Source organism: Lotus japonicus, chromosome 3, assembly GCF_012489685.1.
Source record: "Lotus japonicus ecotype B-129 chromosome 3, LjGifu_v1.2".
Taxonomy (NCBI): domain Eukaryota; kingdom Viridiplantae; phylum Streptophyta; class Magnoliopsida; order Fabales; family Fabaceae; genus Lotus; species Lotus japonicus.
Window position 1 is genome coordinate 376196 of NC_080043.1, and position 27048 is coordinate 403243.

The 27048-nt window shown below is 37.3% G+C and overlaps 3 protein-coding genes across 3 annotated transcripts; all 3 read right to left on the minus strand.

The window, feature by feature from the left end:
• Positions 1-10115: 10115 nt before the first annotated feature.
• Positions 10116-13673, minus strand: LOC130748709 (ent-kaurene oxidase-like). The gene is made up of 8 exons (XM_057601951.1): positions 13491-13673; positions 13203-13363; positions 12268-12429; positions 12039-12179; positions 11485-11739; positions 11239-11400; positions 10651-10845; positions 10116-10546 (listed from the first exon to the last, which is right to left on the minus strand). The coding sequence occupies exons 1-8, from the start codon at positions 13609-13611 to the stop codon at positions 10220-10222; spliced, it is 1524 nt and encodes a 507-aa protein (XP_057457934.1). The 5' UTR covers positions 13612-13673; the 3' UTR covers positions 10116-10219.
• Positions 13674-15132: 1459 nt separating this feature from the next.
• LOC130748504 (ent-kaurene oxidase-like) lies at positions 15133-18817 on the minus strand. Its single transcript, XM_057601736.1, has 8 exons — positions 18682-18817; positions 18294-18454; positions 17408-17569; positions 17160-17297; positions 16551-16805; positions 16314-16475; positions 15635-15829; positions 15133-15527 (listed from the first exon to the last, which is right to left on the minus strand). The coding sequence occupies exons 1-8, from the start codon at positions 18800-18802 to the stop codon at positions 15213-15215; spliced, it is 1509 nt and encodes a 502-aa protein (XP_057457719.1). The 5' UTR covers positions 18803-18817; the 3' UTR covers positions 15133-15212.
• A 2316-nt stretch (positions 18818-21133) lies between these two features.
• LOC130709477 (uncharacterized) lies at positions 21134-26487 on the minus strand. Its single transcript, XM_057558846.1, has 5 exons — positions 26209-26487; positions 24161-25708; positions 23134-23208; positions 22493-22999; positions 21134-21644 (listed from the first exon to the last, which is right to left on the minus strand). The coding sequence occupies exons 2-5, from the start codon at positions 25659-25661 to the stop codon at positions 21433-21435; spliced, it is 2295 nt and encodes a 764-aa protein (XP_057414829.1). The 5' UTR covers positions 25662-25708; positions 26209-26487; the 3' UTR covers positions 21134-21432.
• Between the last annotated feature and the right edge of the window lie 561 nt (positions 26488-27048).

Below are 27048 nucleotides of genomic sequence, written 5' to 3' on the forward strand. Positions count from 1 at the left end.
AATACTAGTCAATGAACTCGTTTCTTGGTGATTTGCTAATCAGTGACCGAATTTAAAGTAGATTATACATTATTACAAAAAAGATCACATATTTAACATAAAATTTTAATTAGTGGTTTCAAATATCAGGTAAAAATGAAAAGCGTTAAAGGTAATTTAACATTTTAATTTGTTGTTACATATTTTCTCCATTTATTACGAATGATTAATATTATAATAAATTGTCCCTGTCAAAAAAAAAATTATATAAATTATATAAAGATTAGATATTTTATATGATTAAACGTTAAAATTTTAAGGTTATTATTTTATTACATACGCATGGTATATATTAAATAGATTTATGATAGACTTTCAAAAAAAAATCTATAATAGACTCTGATACTAAATTAAAATTTGAGAGACGTAATTCTGTTCCAAAAACTAGCTTAAAAGAGAAGGATTGTCATCTCATATATAAGAGCTATCTTTTTTTTTTATGGACATATATAAGAGCGATCTTAATCATATCTTTAGTCGAGACTTTTTTTTTTTTTTTTGATACATCGGAAGATTAACAAGTAAATAAAACGAACTAACTAAACCCAATAATGTCCTTCAACAGAAGGACTTCAAGCTCCGGGGAGGGGGTAGCCAACGCACTGTAGCCAGCAACGGGGAGAAGAGACCCTATCTTCGCCAGACAATCTGCTACCATGTTCACGTCTCGACAGCACCAAAAAAGCTCCACTCGCCAGTTCCTTGTCATCAAAGCATGGATTTCACGCAGCACCCACCCATGGGCATGAAAGCTTGCACGGCTAGGGTCAGCTATCGCATCAATCAATTCTTTGCAGTCAGAGTTGCAAACCAGCTTACGAGTACCGTTGTCCCAAGCTAACCGGAGACCATCCCTCAACGCGAGCGCCTCAGCAAGGAAGGAGCAGCTAGCAGCTTCCAAATATTGAGATATGAAGCCATTAACCCACTTCCCCGAAGAGTCTCGAAGCACGCCACCACCTCCCATGACAATCGCATCTTCTCTATAGCTCCCGTCACTATTAAGCTTCAAGAACTCTGGAGAAGGAGGTTGCCACCTATCAATGAGAAGGTGATTATCACTATGAATCAGATCAGGTTCCAAAATGCGAGTTACATCATCATGCTCATGGCATAACCTCCTCCAAGCACAATCCAACGACCAAGGGTGAGGATCCAATATCATGTTACACCGCCATTTCCAGACGTTCCACAAACCAACCAGAAAACGAGTAGCATGGCTGCCACGAGCCTGGGATTGGATCCAGGATGAAGTTCCAAATTCCAAAAATCTTTCCAAGCCCAAGCGCCAAGCTTTCCCCAAAGCTCCTTCGAGTGAGGGCAGTCACGCAAACCATGAAGCTCATCTTCACGAGGACCAGAACAACGAGTGCAAGCTTCAGAGGAGGCCAAATTGCAGCGAAAGCGATTAGTGTTGACAGGCAGAGCGTCGTGCAAGCAAAGCCAGACAAAGACACGAATCTTTTCCGGGACAACAAGCTTCCAAACCCACGACCAGTTCTGGACAGCTGCTGGCAATGGTGTGCGATCCCGAAGCCAACGATACCCCTCCCTTACGGTGTACCTTCCATCATTAGTATGGTTCCAAGTCCAGTTATCAGCTGCAGCAGGGTTCAGATGAGGAGTCACCCTAGAGAAATAGGCTTTTAGCTCATCGGGCAACCACGTATACAACTTGTCAAAGTTCCACTGGTTGTTAACGACCACATCACGCAAGCATAACTTGGTATCCGTAATATGAACAAATGGAAGCAGCTCTCCCAAATTCCCTTCACCAGACCAGTTGCTGTACCAAATCGAGGTGTCCCCCGATCCCAATCTGAAATGAAATCCCGCTTTAAGCTGGTCACGGGCTTTGATGATGCTCTTCCAAACGGGGGAGGCATTGTTCCGGCAAGGGACAGAAATGATAGAGTTCCCTTGAAGGTACTTATGGCTAAGAGCTTGAACCCACAACTTGTTAGAATCAGTCAAGAGATGCCAAATTGACTTACCAAGGAGGGCTGTGTTTTGGTCACCCATATCTTTCACACCCAGTCCACCATTTTCCTTATTCTTGGTGATAGTTTTCCACTTCACTAGATGCCAACCTCGATTGCCATTCCCTTTGGACCAAATGAACCGACGCATGGCCTGATTGATGCTATTAGTGATGCTCCTAGGAAGCCAAAACACTTGCATTGTGTAGGTAGGTATTGAAGCCATTACTGACTTTGTGAGACAAACTCTCCCTGCGAGATTAAGAAGATTAGTTTTCCAAGAGGCTAACTTTCTTGTGATGTTCTCAAGAAGATAGTTAAATTTTCCCCTGGACATCCTCCCCCCTGAAAGAGGGAATCCCAAGTACTTTCCGAGGTCACGAACAAAAGGAATCGGAGCAATTTGCCGGATTTCATCCCGAACCGTGGAGCAAACACCTCTAGAAGATATCGCTTTGGATTTGCTTATGTTAATCTTTAGACCCGAGCTATCACAAAAGGCCTTCAGAGTGTCAGCCACTAACTGGACTTGTCTCGTTGTAGCCTGACAGAACAACAAAACATCATCTGCAAAAAATAGGTGAGAGATAGGAGGGCCCTTAGAAGCAATCCTGATTGGTTTCCACTCACCTGAGTCCACTAAGTGGTGGATCTGTATGGACAATCTCTCCATGCATAACACGAACAAGTACGGAGATAGAGGGTCACCCTGACGGAGCCCACGTCCCGGCTTAAAAGTAGGCAGACGAGATCCATTCCAAAGGATTGTCAAGTTGGAACCACGAACACAACTCATAATAAGATCGATTAGCGGCCTAGGGAACTCAAACAAGTCTAAGGTCTCTTCCAAGAAATCCCAAGATACACTGTCATAAGCTTTTTCCAGGTCAATTTTGAATGCCAAACTCCCTTTCCTTGCATGAGAGTTATTCATGTAGTGGACGATTTCTTGAGCTAAGATAGCATTGTCCATAGTGCCACGGCCAGGGAGGAAACTGTTTTGCATGGGGCCAATCAAGTGGGAAAGAATAGGACGCATGCGATTCACAATTACCTTAGTGATGAGCTTATAGGTCACGTTGCATAAACTAATTGGTCGGAGCTCCTTGACTGACGAAGGATTATCAATTTTTGGAATGAGAACTACAAGAGTATCCAATAAATGATTATTCACACTAGCTGTATCAAAAGCATCCTTAACCACCTTCCACAGATCCTCGCCTACCAGGTCCCAATATTTTTTAAAAAATACCGGATGGAACCCATCTGGTCCAGGGGCTGAGAAAGATCTCATAGACATAAGAGCTTGTTTAACTTCTTCTGTGATCACCGGGAAACTAAGAATCATTTTCTCGGCAGCCTTTAAGGATGGAAATCGCTCATGGTTGAAAGCATCTGCCACCCGAGGAGAACCAGCAGCAAAGAGAGATTGAAAATGGTTGAGGACCTCCGCGGCTAGCATCCCTTGATCTGAACACCAATCTCCATCCGCAAGCTTCAAACGATGGATGCGATTCCGACGCTTGCGAGTTACAGCATGAGTGTGAAAGTAAGCGGTGTTGCGATCTCCAAACCTCACATTATTCCCTCTAGCACGCTGAAACCACAATAACTCCTCTTGTTTCAGAATTTGATTATATTCTAGCTGAAGTGCAGCATCAAGTTGAGTCATGTCAGAAGTAACTCTAAAGTTTAGCTCCCGCTGGACCCCTCTTAATCTCCCTTCAACCCAACGCTTCCTCCGCAAGATGTCCCCAAAGACCTCTTTATTGAAAATTTCAGAATCCTTCCTCACACAATCAAGCTTTGTAGTGATGACATCGTCACCACGCTGCCATGCCTGTTCCACCACTCTTTTGTAATTCGGGTGCTCAGCCCAAGCGGCAACAAACCGAAAAGGATGGTTGGAAACTGCTCTAAGTTCAGGTCCACCACATTGCACTAATAACGGGCTGTGATCTGAATGCACACGGGTAATTACTTCAACGGTTGCATCTGGAAACGCTGTTCTCCAGTCGATATCACTCAGAGCCCTATCAAGTCGTTTAGAGAGGATCAACCTGTTGTTTCTTTTGCGGAACCAAGTAAACTTGCCACCTACCATGCCAAGGTCAATTAAATTACAATCATCCAGGACAGTTGCAAAGCGTTGGGCTCGATTAGGGTGGAACTCACCTCCCCTAACTTCTGAAGGAAACAAAATTTCATTCATGTCCCCAATTAGAAGCCAAGGAATAGAGATAGAAGCACGAATGGTAGAGAGGTGTTGCCACAAGATGTCACGCTGGGATGACGCAGGGGAAGCATAGACAGCACTGCAGGCCCAAGACATGTTATCCTGCCAAATTTCAAACGTTACCGCTTGAGGATGATGATGGAGAAGACGAACTGAGAGGCTAGAATTCGATCGCTTCATGACCCAAATCCCTCCACTGAAGCCGTTAGCTTCCGCCACAAAGGATGAGGTAAAACCCAAAGAGTTCCAGAAGAAACTGGCTTGGGCATATTGACATCTAGTTTCAAAAAGGAAAATGAACTCTGGTTTTTTACTCCTAATCAATTCCTTGATGAAGAGTTTACCAGACTCGTGCATGGCACCACACACATTCCAAGCAATAATTCTGCAATCTTCAAACCCTATCATTAAGAGGATTTGAGTTAGTAAGGGGGCTTGCCCCTTGTTCACATGCATGCTAAGTTTGGATATGAAGAGAGTCATGGAGCCCATTTGCACCAATTCTCTTGTTGTAATCGTCTTCAATCTCTCCTGCTTGCATAGTTTGGCCAAAGACCATACTTTCTAGCTGAGATGCTTCCCACGTCGAGTCGTTAGGAGGATCTTTAGAGGAGCTGGCCATCACTTGTGTCCCACCTGCCTTGTCAGCCTCACTAGTTCGAAATCTTCTCTTTTTATTCTCCTGTGGGGCCACTTGGGTAATAGGCTTGGTAATCCCCATCACAAAGACTGGGTCCACCTTCCGCATGGAATTCACAACATCTGATTCCTTGGATTTGTTCACCTCTTTATTGTGCACCGGTTTTCCATAACTGGCTCCCTTACTTCCAGGCACACTTTTACGGCCTTGATTGCTGGGAGGTTTTTTCTTGCGTTTAGTAACTGTCATCCAATCACCTAATAATTCAAAATCCTCTGCAAGCTTTGTTTCCGGGATTGTAGCTTTCACATTATTAGTTTCCTTTTCCGGTGCGCCTGCGGAATCTTGCACCATCATTGCATCATTAGTTGGGCCCGGGTTACCTTCCTGAACCATTGGTTCCTTCTGACCCGGATCCCCCATGGTTAGAGCCGCCACCTCATGAGGGCTTGGAAGGTTTGCAGTGCTCGGAGCAATTTCTTGTGCTAGCGCCGTCCTCGCCGGAATAAGGGCTTTGCACTCACGACTCCTATGACCATAGCACCCACATTTTGTGCATATGACATGCAACCCCTCATATTCTACCTTGTACCAGTGACCCTCCAAGCATACCTTCCCAACCACAGCCTGTGTGAGATCAAGCTCCACACAAATTCTCGCAAAACGACCTCTTTCCGCTTGGAGCGTGTTCCTATCAATTTTCACTGGCCTACCAATTACTCTGGCCACCGAGAGCAGGTAGCTTTCATCATAGAATACCACATTAAGACCCGGGATGCGTATCCAAGCAAGAGTCGAATTAACACGCATCGCAGGAGATATGAACTCTCGACTCCACGTCGAAACCGCTAGATAGTGGTCGAAAATCATCCATGGTCCCCCATTTATCACCTTCTCCCTATCTTCCTGCATGTCGAACTTCACCATAAAAAACCCATTGTCTACATCAAGCATATCAAAGTCTCCAGCAAGCTTCCATGTCGCAGTCAATTTCTGCTTCATGATACGGTATCCCAGTTTTTTACCCAACAAGCAAACAACTAGAGATTCCTTCCATGGAGCACACATATCCTCAAGAACCTCTGTATCAGTGGTTATCTGCGGTAAAAGCCTATTGCCTTCCACGAGTGATACCTTCATCTTTCCTTGATCAATAAGATCCCTGTACTCCTTAGGCGCAGCAAAAAACTATTGTTACTATTTAATATATTATACATACATTTAGAACTTAGGCTTAATTGCACTTTTGGTCCCTCAATTTTGGCCTTCCTGCGAAAATCGTCCATAAACTTTAAAATTAGCAAAAAACAACCCTGAAGTTTACACCCGGTTGCAAAATTGGTTTTCCGTTAAATTCTGTCTAAAATCCAACTGAAAATGATGACATGGCATTTCTAAATTAATTTTAACTAAACAAAATAATTTTTTAATTAAATAACATTTAGTCAGTTGCATTTTTAGTCCCCCACTCTATAACCACCACTCATCCTCCCCCTCCTCATTCCTCACTTTCTTCATCTTCATCAACCTCAATCCGCCATCCTCCCCTCCCTTCTCCTTTCATTCTTCTTCACCACTACCTCCCTCAACCATCAACACAAACTCTCCATACTGAAATTGAATTGGAGCGGATTGCTGGAGAGAAAGGGGTTTCAATCATCTCTGCCATCTGCCCTTCTGTTCTTGGTGTCGGAACCCCGCCACCCGGAACCCCGCCACCACGCCTAGCCAGCGACCACCACGTCCTCCACCGATCCAAGCCCAGAAACGCCAACCTCCACCGATCCAAACCCAGAAACACCAGTGCTCCCCCGACAACAACCGCAACCAGCACATAAACAAATCCCCCAAAACTCAATCAAAAATCAACATGAAGAAGATGAACAGGCAAGTGGGAGGGAGAAACTGAAGAAGAACACAACCTCGACGCTCTCCCTCTCGATCCCGCGACACCACCACCTGAGATCGGAATCTTTTTCGCTGGAGCTACCCTTATTCATCTTCCCCATCGTGTTTGGCTTTCCATACGAGAACCGATGCACAACCGCGACACCAGATCTGCGTCGCACTAACCTAGATCTCGTTCGGAACCACCATTGGAAGGGGAAACGAGGAGGAGGTAAGGGAAGAGGGAGAGGGTTTCGTGGAAAGGGAGGGGGAAGATGATGGTGGACGAATCATGGAGGTGAAGATGTTGGTCTGATGAGTTTGTTCATGAGCTTCTTTATTTTTTCAATTAAAATATTATTTTTTCTCAATTTTATTTTTTCTTTATTTTTTAATTCATTTTTAACGGAATATTTTGTTAGTTTTTAGACGGAATTTAACGGAAAACCAATTTTGCAACTGACTGTAAACGTTGAGGACGTTTTTTGCTAATTTTGAAGTTTGGGGACGATTTTCGCAGGAAGGCCATAGTTGGGGGACCAAAAGTGCAATTAAGTCTAGAACTTATTTGATACGTCGTAGGGCATGAATATATAAGTTTATACAAATATATTATGAACTTATTCATTGTTTCATGTAAACATTGTATTGTATAAACTTATACAACAATTCTCTTTTCTAGATTAAAATGGTGAATTATTTAATCCACCCTATAGATGATGAATAAGACATGATATGAGTGTGATGTGTAAGCTACATGAAAAGATTTAATCTACTGTCACCCCACCACCATCTACCATAGTCGTTGTCATACCCTATTTTATCCAGCTTTGTTTTTAGTCTTATTCAATATTTTCTTTATTTGTGCTCTTTATTATTTAAAATTCAAAAAATAGTTACGAAGAGCGCCAAAAAAAAAAAGGAAGAAAAATGCTCAAAATCAGCAGCTTCTAGAAGGGACACATGGCTTGATGAAAATGATGCATGGGCTGAAAGGTAATTTTGATCCCAGAGAAATATTGACCCTAGCATTTTTTAACCATCGATCCCAAGACTATGATTAGATTGATAGTACACAATGGAGCGGAACATAATGTAATATAATGGAACGGAACAGAATGAAAATCATTTTCCACTGTTTTGGTATTTTATTGTGGAATGGAATAAATTTACCACACTATTATTTGGATAGTGAATGGAATGAAATGAGTTTAAATTTTTCCATCACTTTACTACCCTAATTATAAAAAGTCTTTTGGTGGTGCCTTACTCGATAACCATTCCTTTTGCAAATAACACAAATAGACACAGTGTAGTTTCAAATCTCCTATCAAAATGTATAGAATTGCAAAAAGTGAATAGAATTCCATCTATACTACCTTGCTGGGTAATCATACTTTGAATAGGTAGCCCTACAAATTACCAGTTGAAGAAATTGTTTTCCAACAACCACTTCATTGATCGACAGAAACGTTTTGTATATTGGTGATGAAAGCCAAGCCCCCAACAAATCAAAAAGTGATTGTTTGAAGATGAGTCTAGCATTATTAAGAAAAATTTGATAAATTAGCAGCAACGTGAATGACAGATTGGCAGCTACGTGAGCGGTTACATTAGGCTTGGTGGTTTCAGTGAGGCAAACTAATAATTTCATAATTTTAATGCTTCAACACCTTTAGGGTAAAGAGTAGTATTTGATGGAATGTTTACCACTGAGTTTCATTCATTTTTAAATAATCCAAATAATGGACCTCTTCCTCCCTCCCCTCCCTTCCGCTCCATTCCCTCCCCCTCCATCAATCCAAATGAAGCCGGGATCTAAAATAGGAATAGAGCTACAGTAGCCGACCCAAGTTGCGACAAATTAAATAGTCCCCAGTACCGTCGTCATTTGTTCGACATTGGACTAAAATCAAATGAACCAATACTTATAGGGACAAAACACATTTAACCCCTTTTTTTCTTCATAAAGTTGTGTGATCGCAAACTCACTTAATACTTGTTATTCGTACAAAATATGCCAACAACATGAGTTGGATAAAAAAAAAGTTATGATATGCTAAAGGATCGAATGATTGATACAACATGACAGATTGTCTGTGATTCTATGAGATAATATGCATTTGCGAAAACCTTTGAATGACTTTTATAATTTTTTATAGGATTGTCTAAATGACCCATAGTAAAAATTGGGTTAAATCACCCCATACTTAGGTGTACCAATTATATTATAACATGTGATCTTATATTTTCCACCTCACTTAATTAAACTATTTTATTTTACATTTTCATAATATTTATCTTATTAAATAATTTAATTGCATAATAAATCTTTCAATTTAGATAATAACATATAGCCCTTTTCTAAAAAACAGAGAATCTCTAATCCTCATTTTTCTTCCAACTTTCTTCTCTGTACGCTCTTCTCCTCGGAAGCAATATTCGTTGTTTATTGTTCCTTTACTTTAGTTTGTGTTCTTCTGCTTGAACTTCATTTATTTGGTTGATGATTTGTGAGAGTCCCACGATACGTTTGAGTACTCCTATAATTGGGGAAATGTTGCTGTGTGTATTCTTCAGTTTTGGTCCTCTTTTTATAGAGAGGCAAAATGCTGTGTGTTAGGCCCTCGTTTGAAACTCTGATCGAGATGATACCAACCCTTATAAATTGATTTCGATTCATACTTTGTACACAGAATTTGAAACAACAATTAGGTGAGACTAAAAAGCAGTGTATGCTGTGTGTATTATTGATTGTTTTTCAATAAAAAAATCAAGAGGCAAATTGCTTCGGCACTTATGCAATTATCACAAGGGGGTGGTTGTATGTAACCACAAGTCCACAATTCTGTAAACACACAGATCACAATTGCTTCCACGGAGAAGACGAACAGAGAAGAAAGATGGAAGAAAATAGGGATTAGGGATTTTATGTTTTTTTAGAAAATGAATCATATGTTATTATCTAAATTGATAGGATCATTCTGCAATTAAATTATTTAATAAAATATATATTATGAAAATTTAAAATAAAATAGGTTAATTAAGTGAGGTGGAAAATATAATAACACATGTTATAATATGATTGGTACACTTAAGTATGGGGTGATTTAACCTAATTTTTACTATAGGTCATTTAGACAACACCATTTTATAGATCATCACATTTTATATATATATGCATGCATGCTTCTGGCTTTGCTCCCCCACCCACCCTTGTGTTTAGAAAGAAAAATCACTGGTACCTTCTCCCCCCACCAGAGGAAATAACACACACCAAAAAAGGGGGAGGGAGAGAACTATGCCTTTCTTAAATTTAACCAACTCAAGATGATATCATATCAGCTCTCTTAAATCAATTTATTGAGGGAGTTTTATTTTACAAAGTAGTTCATATCAAAGTACGGAGTGGAAATAGCTACCAAATCAACAACTAGTTCATCTTCTTACTTGTTTTCTTGGCTTGAGTTTGACTTGCAAGGGGTGGAGCTTGTGGGTGGTGAGGCCCACTGTATCCACATTTTCTTCCTCCTCCCCTTGTCTGAGCTTCCACTCGAATTCCTGAACCAATGTGCCAATTGCTGTGCAAGCAATCAACATGGCCTGAAGAGACCCCGCACACACCCTCTTCCCTGCTCCGAAGGCCATTGTCTTGTACAAATCCGCGTTGTCATATTTCTCATCAAGAAATCTCTCAGGTGCCCACTGCTGAGGATTTTCCCACTGTTCCTTGTCCATGTTGCATCCATATATATTTATTGCAATCTGTTAACATGAATGAATGAGCCATATATATTTATGTCAATAATGACTGCCAATCATACATATAAACAGAGAATTTAATTGTAATAAGATGCTAAATTCAGCACCTCGCTTCCTGCAGGAATATGATATCCACCCAACTCGGTATCTTCATGAGCATATCTTATTGGAACAATTGGAGCAGGACTATGCTTCCTTAAAGTTTCATGGAACACAGCACCTAAATAAGGTAGCTTAGCTAATTGGCCTTCTGTAATTTTTTCATGTCCACATACATTTCGGAGCTCCTCATACAAACGCTCCTGCCATTTTAAGACAAAACCGACGACATTATATCAATACTGGGGTAAACCACTAATTGCATGTTTGGAAATCACTGATTCAATGAATTATAGGGAGAAGCTAATGTCAGTACTACTTTGCAAATCCTTTGCAAGTCAAACTCTATCACCAGTGAGACAGCTGATACAAGCTAATGACAGCTGATACAACTGACTCAGTAGCTTCTTGGTGCCAGAATTGATTCTCAGCATGTTTGGAAATCCTATCATTTTTCACATTTAGCATAATCGATTCTGAAATAAAGGGGTAAACTATAGAGAATCGATTTTAAATTGTTCAAAGCAATTCGAAAAGAGAAACTTATCCAAATATGCTATAAATTTACAAACCATACAAAAAGATCGAAAAACAACCTGGCGATTTTTGTCTTTAGCCAGTTCATAAATAGCCCATTCTGTTGTAACTAAGGTTGTATCAGCTGTCTCAATAATTGTCTCCCATATCAGCATGGAAAGTTGATCTTCAGTCAGCTCTTTAGCTTCAGATAACAGGTAGTCAAAATAACAATTTTCTTCCTGTGACATCCCAAACAATCAATTAGAGTTCACAGAATCGATTCTACAAAATTTGAACTTGTACTTATAAAAGAAAAACCAGACCTTTCCCGAGGCCAATCGCTTCCTCTGCTCATTCATCAAGGCCTTCATGACAGCCTTTCTGCGATCATACAATTTCTGAATCTTCATCTCTATGCTCTTATTTGGAATCCATTTAAGGTATGGAAAGAAATCTCGCCAATCCACCTCAATAGCACCCTCCATTATATCAAGCACGAGAATCTTGTATACATCATCTCTTGACAATGTACTCCCAAGCTCCTCTACATAAATGGATTCTACATTACTTCCCAGAGCCTAAAAGTTCGCCATGAGGTCATTTGTTAGGGTGTGTTTGGATAAACAACTTATTTAAGCACTTATGGCAATAAGCGCTTATCACATAAACGCTTATTTATGCACTAATTTGATAAATGTATTGAAATACGCCAAAAATAGGTTATTGATAAACATAAACTCTTATTCATAAGTCAAAAATAAGTTCAAAACAGCTTATAGGTAGACCATAAGCTATTTACATAAGAAGTCACAAACACTTGCATAAACGTTTATGCTATAAGATAAGTTCAAAAAAAATCTTCCAAACAGAGACTTACTTGCTTCATTGATAGTCCAAAAAGTTCAGATGCAAATATTTCCCTAAAATTCACAGCCAAATCATAGGTTGTCTTCACATGTTCATTAAACTGCCTCGAAAGGTTTTCCATCATCACTTCTCTATGGAGGCGATGTCGCTTCTGAATATTGGAAAATACACTTTCAGAACCAAACAACAACAAAAAAGAGATTTACATTTAATCAAGTTATTGTAACCAACCAACCAACCTGTGCATTGGCTCCCAGAACGTTTGCAAGAATATGTCTTTTAATCATTTTGTGAAATTCATTGTAGTCACTCATAGCAACCATACATTTATTGGAAGTCAGAATCTGTAGCGCACTTGATAGCTTCCTCGAAGAAATTGATGAATATTTGGTCACCATTGCCTGAGGCAACCATAAATGTTTATAATCTAACAAACCAGAAACATAAATAATTTCATGGACAGTTAACACTAATATTTCCATAACCTACTCGTAATAATTAAACTGGATAATAGAGAAACAACCTGTGCAATTCTAAATTAATCTCCTACATAAGAGGAGTAGGACTCATATGGCATGGTAATTGAAGCTGAATCAGAGGATCAATCCTTAAATCAGCTGATTCCTTGAATTGTGATTGTATTCTTGCAAGTACCAGCTCTCTTTTTGGTACTTGGTCTTTCTTTGGTCTCTTTTTCAGCTAAAAGTAGGTTGTGGTCCAACACAATATCAAGCAGGACCACGAATGGCCACAGGAATCATAAAATTCAAATAGAGAAATAAAATCAACCCTATAATTCATTAACTCTACACCTATTCTACCCTTGACAAAGACTTATTTGACTATATCTCTAGTTACAAGTGGTCCATATATGGGTAGTCTCCGATAAATGGATCTGGGAATCCATATAAAATCTGATACCATAGGATCTGATATCATCTTAGAATTCATGCTAGACTTTACCCCAAAAGCTAGCTTTGGGGTGAGAACTGCTCTATCCTTTATAAAAATTTATTTGGTCATATCTCTAGTCAATACAGACATTTTAAAAACACTTCCATGAAGATTTAATATAAACATCAATATATTCATGCATCTGTTAAGTAAAGGGTTGAAAATTTGAAAACAACAGCAGTGATAATAGAAAAAATAGGGAAGGAGAAGAGCAAGTAACCTCCTTGGCAACTTGAGCAGAGTTGAGAACGATGAGGGTGAAAGCACCAGTTCTGATTGAATAAATTGGCCCATATTTCTCAGCCATTTGAGTGAATGTCTTGTAAGGTTTCTTCTCCTTCAATTGCAGCAGATTCCCTATCACTGGAAGCCCTGGAACCGCTGCATGCAACAAATTAACCAACCAACCAGTTTAATACTTTTACCACCAGTTCAATCAAAACATAGAAAATGATTAATTGCAACTTACTAATAAAACAACAAACATTAATGAATGAAAGATAGCTACCTGGTACTGTGGGAAGTTTGGAACGTTTGGTGGTGAACCAAAACAAGAAGAAGAGAAATACAGCACCCAAAGCAAGGGTAGTGGCATAGGGTTGTGTCTGAACAAGTTGAAGCGTGTCCATAGCAAATTAGCAATAGCAACACAACTCTGAACTGCACTCAGTTGTAAGGGAACCATCATAATCATGAATGTTTATTTATAGACACACAAAGCGTGTCAGTTTTTGGAATTTGGAGGCTATAATTGCAGCATCTCTGCCAAGAGATTCGTGTCACGGTGTCAGCAACAAGATACAATGACAGGGCCATAAAAAATTAAAAATATAAAGAACTAGTGATATTAGTCGTTCTAATCATGATCTTTTTTATCTTGGTGACTTGCTAATCATGGGTCTAATCTTATATCAAGAAAAAAATACTTATCAGGATGAGATCCTCTCCTACCTCTCCTTCTGTCCAGCCACTTAAAACACATGTACATATTTAATTAATAAGCTGTTTATTTTGGTTATGTTTAACATGTTTAATAATATTAGTGATTTGCTAATTATGAATCTAATAAATATTAAAAAAGGAAAAAACTTAGATCAAGTTCTTTATCTTCATTTTGTCATGTTCTTCATTGAAACAATGACAAATAGACTTTATTTGTAAAAGTAAATGATTTATTAAGACTTAATTGTTAAATTTTTAAAAAAAATTAGAGACATGCCACTACATAATTGAAGAACTTGATGGAACGAATATAAGGAATTTAATGTAAGTTTTATCCTTAAAGAAATACTTATCAGGATATCCTTCAGTCCAGCCACTTAAATCACATGTACATATTTAATTAATAAGGTGTTTATTTTGTTTGAGTAATATGGGCCTTTGATTTTAAAAATCAATGACTAGAAACCTGCAGAGGGATGATGCTGGAGACAATTCTGCTGGAGAGGATTCATATTCAAAATTGAAGTTAAGTTTTTTTAAAGTAAGTTAAAAATATTATACATGTACAATAATTTAACATTTTTTTAATATTTTGGTACATTAGTTAATTGTTATATTTAATAATATAAAGAATTAATAAAAAGGGTTTTGTTAGGGTTTTGTCAGCATTTAGAACCGTTAAATTAATTTATTAGTTTTTTATACACAGTTGGATAATTTCCATACATATTCATATTTAAGTAATTTTATTTTTTCAAAGTTGTTTATGTCAAAGTACTACGTAAATATATCTCTGAATGATAGGTCAAATGATAAGAGTTATGAGACATATGAGTGCAATTTTTCTTTCCGATTTACAAAAAAAATAATACTAAGTAAATATATAGCTATAAAATCAACCACATGTTTAAAAATAAAAGACATAAAAGATGAAGATACTATACAAATGAAAATTTATATTATTTTGCCACACAAAATAGTTGCCCTCTATAATTCAAAACCCGTTATATAATTACTCAATTAAAATACTAAAAAAATACTTAATAGGTACCGGTCCTAGTGGTAAAAAGTGCTTGTTTGAATCTATGAGATCAATAGTTCGAACCTTAGGAGATGCAATTTTAGGGAAACTTTTACTAAGGTCAAATATGATTGCCTCAAAGAGGATACATGTGGTTCTTTTAAAACATGCGACTTTTTATTTTCTAATTATGTTATTAACTTTATTTCCAACACAGTTCTAAAGTTTTGTAAAAAAAAATATAGTTCCAAAGTTCATCTTCCCTATTTAATTTCTTTGCTTGAGTTTGACTTGCAAAGGATGGAGCCTGTGGGTGGTAAGGCCCACTGTATCCACATTCTCTTCCACCTCCACTTGTCCGAGCTTCCACTCGAATTCCTGAACCAATGTGCCAATTGCTGTGCAAGCAATCAACATGGCCTGAAGAGACCCTGCACACACCCTCTTTCCTGCTCCAAATGCCATTGTCTTGTACAAATCCGTGTTGTCATATTTCTCATCAAGAAATCTCTCAGGCGTCCACTGCTGAGGATTTTCCCACTGCTTCTCGTCCATGTTGCATCCATATATATTTATTGCAATCTGCAGTTAACATGAATGAATGAGGCATATAAATTTATGTGAATATTGGCTCGCAATCATACATATAAACATAATATTTAATATTTATAAGAAGCTAAATTCTGCACCTCGCTTCCTGCAGGAATATGATATCCACCCAACTCGGTATCTTCATGAGCATATCTTGGTGGTACTGTTGGACTTGGACTATGCTTCCTTAAAGTTTCATGGAACACAGCCCCTAAATAAGGTAGCTTAGCTAATTGGTCTTCTGTAATTTTTTTATGTCCACACACATTTTGGAGCTCCTCATACAAACGGTCCTGCCATATAAAGAGGAGACTGGCAACAATTTAGGTGCATGTTTGAAAATCATTCTAACAATTAATTGTAAAGCCAAAATTAATTATGTGAAGAAACTTCTGAGATACTGACTCTTAGCGAAAAGCTATCATTTTTCACATTTAGTAGAATCGATGTTGAAATGAAGGGGTAAATGAGAAGCTACTCTATGATAGAGAATCGATTTCAAGTTGCTCAAAGCAATTCGACACATACTATATGAGAAAAGAGAAAACTGATCTAACATGCTATAAATTAACCAACCAGACACAAAGAGTAAACCAGCAACTGTTTGTCAATAATGGGGGAGAAACCACTAGTAGCACGCTTTCACGATTTGCTCAGGATTCAAGGCACATTTGCTAAGAAGCTAAAACTTGTAGCTTTTTCCCAAGTGACTCTAGATCATTTCACCATGAAACTAAACGTGCTATAATTAAAAACTAAACACAGCGGAAAAACAACCTGGCGACTTTTGTCTTTAGCAAGTTCATACATAGCCCATTCTGTTGTAACTAAGGTTGTATCAGCTGTCTCAATAATGGTCTCCCATATCAGCATGGAAATTTGTTCTTCAGTTAGTTCTTTAGCTTCAGATAACAGGTAGTCAAAATAACAATTCTCTTCCTGTGACATCCCAAACAATCAAATTAGGAGGAAATCAGTTCACAGATTTGAAGTTGTAAACAAGAAAAACCGAACCTTTCCCGAGGCCAATCGTTTCCTCTGCTCATTCATCAAGGCCTTCATGACAGCTTTTCTACGATCACACAATTTTTGAATTTTCATCTCCAAGCTCTTATTTGGAATCCATTTAAGGTATGGAAAGAAATCTCTCCAATCCACCTGAATTGCACCCTCCATTAAATCAAGCACTAGAATCTTATAAATGTCATCTCTAGACAATTTTCTACCAAGCTCCTCCACATGAATGGATTCTACATCACTTCCCAAAGCCTGCAAATTCCCCATGAGGTCTTGCAAATTATATGTCATTGTAAATAAAACAGAGGAAACGTAGGTACCAGAACTACAAACAATCAAGAGAAATTACAAGCTGCTGTAGTGAAGGTTATGAAGATTACATTGATACTTAAACTGATAGATTGCAAAGCAAAAGTATGTAACAGTAAAATAACATTTACCAATACATAAAGTAATTAAGTCATTATGACCTACTAAATCATCAATACTACTTGGCTATCATTACTTCCTAGGTTATCATAGCTGAGAAAGTTAAAATTCTCAAATCTGACAATTATTTCTATTCTCAGAAATTGTTCATTTAATCTTACTCAAGGAGAAACTCACTTGCTTCATTGCTAGTCCAAAAAGTTCAGATGCAAAAATTTCCCTAAAATTAACAGCCAAATCGGAGGACTTCGCATGTTCATTAAACTGCCTCGAAAGGTTTTCCATCATCACTTGTCTGTGGAGACGATGTCGCTTCTGCAAAATGAAAAATACACTATCAGAGCCACTCAGCAACCAAAAAACAAAAATAAGATTTCTACTTGATCAAATGCTGATGAGGTAACCGTGAAGTTATTGCAACCAACCTGTGCATTGGCTCCCAGAAGATTTGCAAGAATATGTTTTTTAACCATTTTGTGAAATTCATTGTAGTCACTCATAGCAACCAAACATTTATTGGAAGTCAGAGTCTGCAGTGCACTTGATAGCTTCCTCGATGAAATTGATGAATATCTGGTTACCATTGCCTGAGATAACCACAAAAAATTATAGTCTAATTAACCAGAAACAAAAAGAATTTTGTGGACTGTGGTTATGAACAATTAACACCATTTCCCCAGGCTCCTCCTATTAGTCTGAAAAATAGAGAAACAAACTGAACAGCATATATAAAGCAGTAGGTCAGTGTTTTAAAGTACAAATGGCATGCTAATTGAAGTTTCTTTCCTTCAGTTGGTCAATCATAAAACCAGCTAATACTTTTACCAACTCTCTGTCAACAGAACAGTATAATTCATATGAAATAGGAGTATGAAGATATTTTATTTTCAAAGAGAAGACAGTGACAAAATGCAGATTTGGTCACTTTGCTAGATTAGTCAAGAGGATGAGCCATGGCGCAACAGTAAGGTTGCTGTCAAGTGATTTTGCGGTAAACGCAAGGTAATAATGCCTACATTAGATCCACAAAGTGGATCCGGCCCCTCCGGATATCGTGTCTACCGGGAGCTTTATAGTACCAAGTTTTCCCTTTTAGTCATGAGGATGAAGATTAATCTTAAATTTCCTTTCCGTATTGTTCAGTAAACAATTAGGTTTTGACTAGAAATCAAGTTAAGACAATGGCCATCACTTTTCCGCTGATTTGCAAAGAAAATCATAAAAGCAGCTCAGCAGCTTTATTCTCCACCAACAGCAGCATTGATATGGTAAGAGCATGTAATTATGTGGGTATAGGTAAGAGCAACTAACCTCTTTGGCAAGCTGGACAGAGTTGAGAACAATGAGGGTGGAAGCACCAGTTCTGATTGAATAAATTGGCCCATATTTCTCAGCCATTTGAGTGAATGTCTTGTAAGGTTTCTTCTCCTTCAATTGCAGCAGATTCCCTATCACTGGAAGCCCAGGAACCGCTGCATGCAACAAATTAACCAACCACCTAGTTTAATACTTATACCACCATCACCTTGCTTCTTTATTCATATTCAAAATTTCAAATATCAACCAATAACACAAAAATTGATTGATTAAACTAGATAGATAGATGCCCATGTGATGTGATGAATGATGACTGATTATATATACAAAAATTAAAACGTGTTAATAAAATAACAAACATCAATTAGTAGTAGGTACCTACTTGGTACTGAGGGAAGTTTGGAACGTTTGTGAGTGAACCAGAACACTAAGAAGAGAAGCACAACACCCAAAGCAAGGGTAGTGGCATAAGGCTGTGTCTGAACAAGTTGAAGGGTGTCCATAGCAATAGCAACAGCAACACAACTCAGTACTGCACTATGTTTGTAAGTAAGAGAATTGTCAAGAACAAAAATGTGAGAACAAAACAGAATTCAACTATAAAAAATAAAATAAAAAAAAGTATGAAACATTTTAGTTAAATAATAATAAAATTTTATTATTATAAGTTATACAAAGAAATGTTTTTTTGTAAAATAAAAAAACATAGAATATTAATAATTAATATTTTTTGAAAGGAATATTAATAAATAGTATTAATATCGAATAATATTTTGTTATGAATTTATATTTATTACAAAATAAATCATACAATAATATTTTACTATAAAATATAATTTACTGTAAAATATAATTTTATCATAAATTAAAATATGTATAATAATATTTACTTTTTTATAAATAGTCATCGTAAAATAATATATTTAGAAAAATATTGTGTTCAATTCAATTTTTTTATATTGACTCAAATGATAAATAGGAATATAAGATGGGTATCATTCTTCCAAAAATATAACGATGAACATATCTGATTTACGCAGGCAGAATGCTTTGGTGGCGATAGTAATGTTCACTGCTGACCACGATGAGGCACAATAGGGGTGTACATGCAAAAGACACTTCAACGCTCAAGTCAACTTCTTGATAAAAGTTAATTCAAACCAAAATAGACCTTTGGAAGCTTATTCAAGATTTATTACAAATTGATATGCTGATGATTGAAGTGGGATGCATGGGGGTTAATCACATCTATAGGGAGGCAAATAGCCATGCTGACAAACGGGCAAAATCAGGTGCTCAGAGAGCCAATCCAATTTGGGCAAAATTTTGATATAGTCTCTTTATGCATCAGGTTCAAAGCTGATATTTTTTCCTTACAATTGTTGGTGGCTTATGTGACTATTTCATTGTGGTCCATTGCTCTTTTATGGTCTGAACTGAGAGGAATTTTTTACTGATATGCTGATAGGACCTTGTGCCAGCCTCCTCTTTTTCTCTTTTTTATGGCTTATGCCTCCTGTGGAGTTTTGCTGCTATGAGTCGGAGCCTCGGGTTGAGCTGTTCTACCTTGTTTGTTTTTCAAGCGAGCCTTGCCTTGTGAAGCAACCAATGCAACTGATATGTTTTTTCTTTTGGTGGAACGTCTTATGCTGTTGTTTTGTATCTCTTTGGCCGCTGGTCCTTTGAAGATTTGTGTTGCTGCTGTCCTGCTTCTTTCCTTTTTGGTACTGTTCTAAACTTCATTTGGTGGGTGCTGTCTTCATTTGTGGGTGTTGTCTCCAATTGTGTTCTGCCTTCAAAGTTTGCTGTCTCTTGATAAGATTGGTGTTGTCTGCTGATTGTATTTTTGCACTGGGAACGTGGTACATGAGAAGGAGTAACGTGAGGATCATGAATTATCAGCTGAATATTTAGACTCATTGACTATGCTGCTGCTGTTTGTTTTGTTCTTCTTTTCTTTTGCTAATTTTCTGTAACCTGTGTCTTGTTTTGTTAAGCAATGTAGTTTTTTCTTTGCTGTAGTTTTCCTTTCTTGATGCTTTGAATCATAACTTACTTGGGAAAGTATGTTCGTAAGATTTATTCCTTATCAATGAATTTCTCTTTTTATTTTAAAAAAAAAAAGAGACTTAGAAGAATATCTAAGTAGAAAAGTGAGTAATATTTGTAAATGAATGACCAAATATGTATTTACAGACATAATGAAACCTACAATCAAGGTGCTTTGGCGGTTTTGTTCCGCTCGACTGACTTTAGGACGATATAAACCTTGCTTTGGTCGTTCTGACGGACCAACATGGTCTTCACCTGGTTGTGAAGCCTTCGGACTCGTTCAGGATAGTATTTGACATTGAGACCATTTGAGCCGGCTAGAACATATATTTATGTAATTAAACTTATGATCTTATTCTAAGAAAGTTGTTTTATTATAGAGTCACCAAACTCTGTGCACAAAATATTTTTCTCATTTGTGCTAAGTATCATTTTAGGTGAGTTTTTGTTAGTAAATTAGTTCATTCATCAAGGTTTGAACTATGACTCATTCACTCTTCATTCCCCCTAATCCATATTTCTTTTAGCTCTTACCACTTGAGCCGACAATCGAGGACTTCTAGTAATACTTTTATATTTCACATAATTAATAGATTTTGAAATTTTAATATTTCACATATAAAATAGTACTCTAGTAATTCTGCAAAAATATTAAACTTTTTTTTTCTCATTCAAACATTTTTTTCCAAATTTACTCTTAAAATAACCAGCATGAATTAATACTTTCAAAATTGCCTTATCATCGATTTTTACCAAAATCTAAAAATCTTATCGAATTTCAATTAAACAAGACTATCCCCCGCTAAAATGCGAGACCCACTGTATTCAAGGAATGAAAGTAGCATATATGTGGAGGAGGTATACAAAATGGTACATGTAGCACTATTTCTTACATAATAATCTCCACAACTATATACTCAGACATGTCAGACCATGTATAATATGGTAATCTTCACTAAGGTATAGTCAAACAAAAACCTACCTACTCTGCTCCTAAATTCTGTTTTCCCCTCTTTTTCTTCATACTGAATAACCTTTGAGATCCACAAAAGGAAGAATTCAAAAAGTAAGACAAAATTCACTATTCTCCAAGAGCACAGGGAATGCATGGAGGGTCTTTGGATTGGCCATCAGGAGTCATTTTCTCCAAACAATGTTGGTGAAATGTGTGGCCACATGACAGGACAGCAGCCGCAGGCGGAGTAGGTGGCTGTGAAATTGGCCCTTCTGGGACGTAGGAGAGATCCCTTTTGCACAACATGCATTTATATCCAAGTGGTTCAGGTGTTTGATCTGAAAACCCAGCATAAGATTCAAACCAATTAGATAGACATAGTAATATGTAATATGTCATGCTCCACAAAATTAATATCTAAATAAGGCATCAGTTTGTTTTCCTTTTTTGGAGCTAGAAGCACTAGTTGAAATTAATTCATATACATTGACAGACCACATTTTTAAGGTAAATTAGAAATCACGCAGTGGAGGATTAGGATCCTCTCATCATGTGAAACTTGGTGTCTATTTCTATCTACATAAATATGTAGAGGGTTCCACCTATATAATAGGTATGAAGTGAGAGATAGACACTATTTTAACATGACAGTGTCGTGAAGTTTCCACATGAGAGGATCTTGATCCCAGTAGGCAAGAGATAAGTATCGAGCTTAATGAGCCATGGCTCAATTTATGGAAAAATTTCAGCAATCTTCCTGTTTCATTGATAATGAGCGACCCTACTTGCCCAGGGTTCTCATCCGATAAGATAGCTGGATTTACTGCAAAAAATATGTAAGATGTTCATGCCATACCTCTACCAATATTACTAAGTTTAAACAACCTTATAAGTGAAATAGTTCTCCTGTTACTCTTTTTTCAGGGACAATACATGAAAAGCCAATTCATGAAAACCTTTCTTGAATCAACCAATCTCATTGCAGAACGAAATCTAAGAGCATACTCTTCTCATGATAACAATTTTAGTTTTAATGAAGACTATTTCAATGCCCCAGTGAAGTGAATGCTATTCTACCTAGATATATTGAGAAGAAAAACCAAATAAATAAACTTGTCGAAACAATCATTTAATGAAACAAAACAAAGTAGCAAAGTATTATGCAGGAATAAGCTCCAAAATATACCTTTATACTTGATATAATTGTGAGCAGTAGCAGGAGTAGATTGTATAATTTGATTCATCAACCGTTGGCGAGCAAGAGATTGAGCTATCAACTGTTGTTGGTTTAGAAGAGGAGGAGCAGGATGGGATAAGGGGCGGGAAGGTGAGATTCTCTGGTCAATTGGAGGGACAAATGGAGGAGGAATGGTCTGAGTTGGGTTCGGGGCTGGGAAAGCAGATTTAGTAGGCAACGATGGAGGAACAAATGATTGCGTAGCATGGGGTGTGAGTGATAGGGGTGCATAGACCAACGGAGCAATTGCTTGGGGTGTATTTGGGGCTGATGGAGGAAGCCTGGTCCAAGGTGGATTTGGCGGATGAATGGATGTCTGAGTTGGTCTAGTCTTCCTCCGTTGTTCCTGGACAGTGGATGACAGTGGTTGGGAAGCAGGTCGTTTTAGAGATGGTATGGTGGATTGCCTTGAAACTTGAGCGGTCATATTTCCCTTTCCAATTACCATCCCTTGATCTGAAAAAGATTAGTTTGTTGCTGTTATTGTATAAAAACAGAGAGAGAGAGAGAGAGAGAGAGAGAGAGAGAGAGAGAGAGATGTCTGCAAGTGATTGATATCATGATATGTTTGAGAATGAGAAGGCAATCACCAGGAGCATAATGTCGTCCAAGAGGAGGGTTTGATTGCTGAATAGAACCATCTACCTGAGATTGACCGTGATTACCTACAGGAGGTCATGAATCTTGATCAATAAATAATAACAGGGTATTTAAACACCTACAATTTTTTCAAGAACAACAGAGATGTGATACCTGTCTATACATAAAATGAAATTCTCCCTTTAACATATTACATCATACATAAAAAAAAAATTCAACACATTGCCAGACCATTTGTCAATGCTTGGCTATACCACAATTACTAAGTTTGATGAAAACTAAATAAGCAATTTTCCAACAATTCATTAAACTTGGGGAAAAGCCAGCAGCATAAATTATATTGTGTATAAAACTTCTGAAAAAGTCATGAGGTATTCCATAGACAAACAGATGATAGTGAACTAGAGATAATGATGTTAAACATCTTTCAGCAAATGGTAGAGACTAAATTCAATATTGGAAAGTTCAATACATTCTGAATAATTTCAAGCACGAAAATGCAATGACTTGGCTAGAAACAGTAACGGGCTCCATCTGAGTAGTTTGTGATGTGGTCCCTTCAACATGTTCCAAATACTGTTTCTTAATTCTTTTGGCATACAATTTTACAAATTCCAAGAAAAAGGTGTCATATCTCTGACTGAATTAGTTGGTCACTCAAGATCAGAGACACATAACTTATCTCTACTGAAAGATAGATGGAAGAATATGGTCTGCTAATGCTTGAAAGGGTAAGAGCTCAAAACTCAAAAGTACTACAAAAACAATAGAAACTAGCATTAACAAGAATCTTTTACGACAAGGGTAAAAACTAAAAATCATCTGCTACTATTGAAACATATATAGTATAACTCACAAAAATAAAGGAGCAGCCCAAGCAAAAAGTTAAATTCTATTTAGTATCAAGAGAACTATTAAAGATTATCAAAAGTATGTCTGTTTATTAAGAATGCGGTGAATTTAAGGGGTTATTACATATATCAACGTTTATAAGGAATTAGGTAGTAGAACACATACCTGAAGGATCCTGCCCTCTGATGCCTCTAAAGGGAGCACTATCAAGAGACTGTGATAAGAGCTTCAAATTATTTTGAGGTAGTTGCACAAAAGGTGTAGGATAAGGCTGCTGCTGCTGCTGTTGTTGCAGTTGCTGCAGCACAAAAGGTAACTGATTAGTTACCTCTCCTATTGGAGGATCCTGCCCTCTGATGCTTCTCAAGGGAGCACTAGCCAAAGACTGTGATTGCACAAAAGGTGTCGGATAAGGCTTTTGTTGTTCTTGTTGTTGGTGCTGCTGCAGAAAAGGAGAAGGCTTTTGTTGTTGTTGTTGGCGGTGCTGTTGCAGAAAAGGATAAGGCTTTTGTAGCTGCTGCTGCTGCTGCTGTTGTTGTTGTTGTTGTTGTTGGTGCTGCTGCAGAAAAGGATAAGGCTTTTGTTGTTGTTGATGCTGTACAAAAGGTAACTGATTAGTTACCACTCCTATTGAAGAGGGAACTAGCTGTCTGTTCACTGATCTCTGTCTACTGTCACAAGGCACAGATGGACTTCCCACAACTGGAAATGGAGAGGGAACCATGCTTCTTTCAAAGCCATGTCTTGGATCTCTGTCTTTCACACCTCCAAGACCTGAATCCCTGTTGACTTGCCTAAAATGATGGTTTTGGTCAGCAGCAGCTGGCCATAGTCCCGACTGTATACCAGGTCTGGAATCAAACATAACTTCCTGACCACTCATCTGTGCTAAATCCGATATGACTCCACTGTCATTTTGAAAACCAGAATAGGCACTATTCATATCTAAACCAGGACTTAAGATTCTGTTACCCGGTTGATTGTGAAGAGTATTAATTGGAAGAAGATGTGCCCTCTGGGAATTAGTACTCACATTGACTCTTGGCATAATAGCATTGGACCTGGTCTCTTTGTTACTTCCAGAACCAGCAGTGGATAATCTTTCATCAAGTTTTCCTGCATTAAGCAATGGTCCTGCACCACCTTGGTTTTGATTAAACAGTGACATTCCCAAATTTGTATTGAGCTGACCAATATTGCTGCTCATTGCTGTTCCACTAGGGGTGCCCATTTGAAGCCTGGTGGCCAAACTATCCATTGGGGTCACACATTTTCCATCACTGTCAGGCTTCACAGAACTATTCAAATTGAAGTTAACATTCGTCACATCATCAGAGATTGGTAGATCACCATGCCTAGAATATTGATATGGCCACCCCATGTATCCTACCGGACACGGAAGGGATACATGTTCCTGTCCTTCATATAAGCAACTGGGGTCCATCTGGGAATTCTGAGAACCCCCGAACTGAGACGAAACAGCAGTCATGGAACTACCTCCATGTTGTTCCTGGCTGTAAAATAGAGAAGATGTTTCATTCATATTCAAGAGGGGAGAAGGAGACACTGAAAGCACAGGTAAAGGGGTGGTAGCAGTAGCATCATCATGGTTAGCAGAATCGGAATTCATTAAGTTTAACCAAAACTCTTCACTTGTCTTTGTCATGGAAGCAGAACCAAGAAGCACATCACATTCTTTGAGCACTAACAATTCTGCCATAAAGAAAGAAGAAAAACCACTTGTAAAAAGTCATATCTGATGAATGAAAATTGAAAACTCATCCAATTCAAAATATTGCTAATGGTTCTATTAAGCAGCAATGCATGTGAGACCCAAAATCAGCACACATAAACATAAGCCTATAAGCATTCTTAATGTCATTGAAATGAAGGGTATGCAGAATAGAAGCAAGAAGAGGAAATGGAGACAGTACAGTACAGTACAGTACAGTACAGTACATAGAAACATGGAAAAGATGCAAGCTTGAAGTTTTAAAACAAGTGAAAATTTCCATAAACGAATGAATCTTGCAAATGTGCATAAAACAAGTTCATGGTTAACAGATAAGATATCATGGTTAACAGATAAGCATTGTTGAGAAAGAAAAGCAAACCCTAAATTCGAAGAGGAATGCGAGGAGGTTGGAGGTGGAAATGAAGCGAAAAAACAAGAAATCAGAAAAAGAAGAGAAAGGAGAGGGAGGAGGGTGTACCAGTTTTGAGAGAGAATGGAAGTGAGAGTGAGAGTGATCAGTGATCAGAGATCAGAGAAGAGAAATTTGGGGGTTTTGATTTGAGAGAGTTTATAGCTTCCACCCTAGCTGTTGTTATTGTTGTTTCAGCTGAATGAAAGCTCATGAGAAGAGAAAGGGGAAGGATTTTAAAGGGTTCGGTGTGGGGTCTACCATGCTGCCACGTTTTGTACCGCGTGTAATGTAATACTTCGGAACGATTCTCAGAAACCTCACTAATCTATGCACTTCTGCCCTCCACATTCACATTTCCAACCAAAATTCAACATATTAGAAGAAATATAATTACTTTCAAAAATATAATTATTAACTACTTTACCATTTTTATTTATATATTGAGTAAAATTAATTATTTAATATAATATTTAAATATATTTAATTAAAACATATATAGTAAATTTGACTTTAAATTTGCATTAATAATATTATTAATTAATTTTTATTTATTATTATATTAATTATTAATATAATATTTAAATATATTATAGAACTAAAGTTGACTTTACTTTGCATTAATAATGGAAAGAACAAACTTTGCATTAATAACATTATTAATTAATTTTTTATTATTTTTACATTTTTATTATTTTAATGAATAATAGAATATTTAAAATTATTAAATTAAAATATTAAATATTAAAATTATTTTTATGTTAATTATCATCTGGATAAAATTAAAAATAATAAAATAAATCAAGTAATATATTTTACATATAAAAATTTATTTAGTATCAAAATTATTTAATGATAAAATACTATTTTTTTCATTAAAATAATATATTTTAATTACTATATTAAAAT

Excerpts from the sequence above, each read along its gene's own strand:
- LOC130748504 (XM_057601736.1), bottom strand. The coding sequence starts at position 18,802 with ATGGACACCCTTCAACTTGTTCAGACACAGCCTTATGCCACTACCCTT. Across the intron at positions 18,455-18,681 it reads CAAACTTCCCTCAGTACCAA|CGGTTCCTGGGCTTCCAGTG; the intron begins GTAGGTACCTAC and ends TGTTGCATGCAG. Across the intron at positions 17,570-18,293 it reads CTGTCCAGCTTGCCAAAGAG|GCAATGGTAACCAGATATTC; the intron begins GTTAGTTGCTCT and ends TGGTTATCTCAG.
- LOC130709477 (XM_057558846.1), bottom strand. The coding sequence starts at position 25,661 with ATGACAAAGACAAGTGAAGAGTTTTGGTTAAACTTAATGAATTCCGAT. Across the intron at positions 23,209-24,160 it reads CAGAGGGCAGGATCCTTCAG|GTAATCACGGTCAATCTCAG; the intron begins GTATGTGTTCTA and ends GACCTCCTGTAG. Across the intron at positions 21,645-22,492 it reads CAATTATATCAAGTATAAAG|ATCAAACACCTGAACCACTT; the intron begins GTATATTTTGGA and ends CTGGGTTTTCAG.
- LOC130748709 (XM_057601951.1), bottom strand. The coding sequence starts at position 13,611 with ATGGACACGCTTCAACTTGTTCAGACACAACCCTATGCCACTACCCTT. Across the intron at positions 12,180-12,267 it reads TTCTGGGAGCCAATGCACAG|AAGCGACATCGCCTCCATAG; the intron begins GTTGGTTGGTTG and ends TCCAATATTCAG. Across the intron at positions 11,740-12,038 it reads TTGGACTATCAATGAAGCAA|GCTCTGGGAAGTAATGTAGA; the intron begins GTAAGTCTCTGT and ends GCGAACTTTTAG.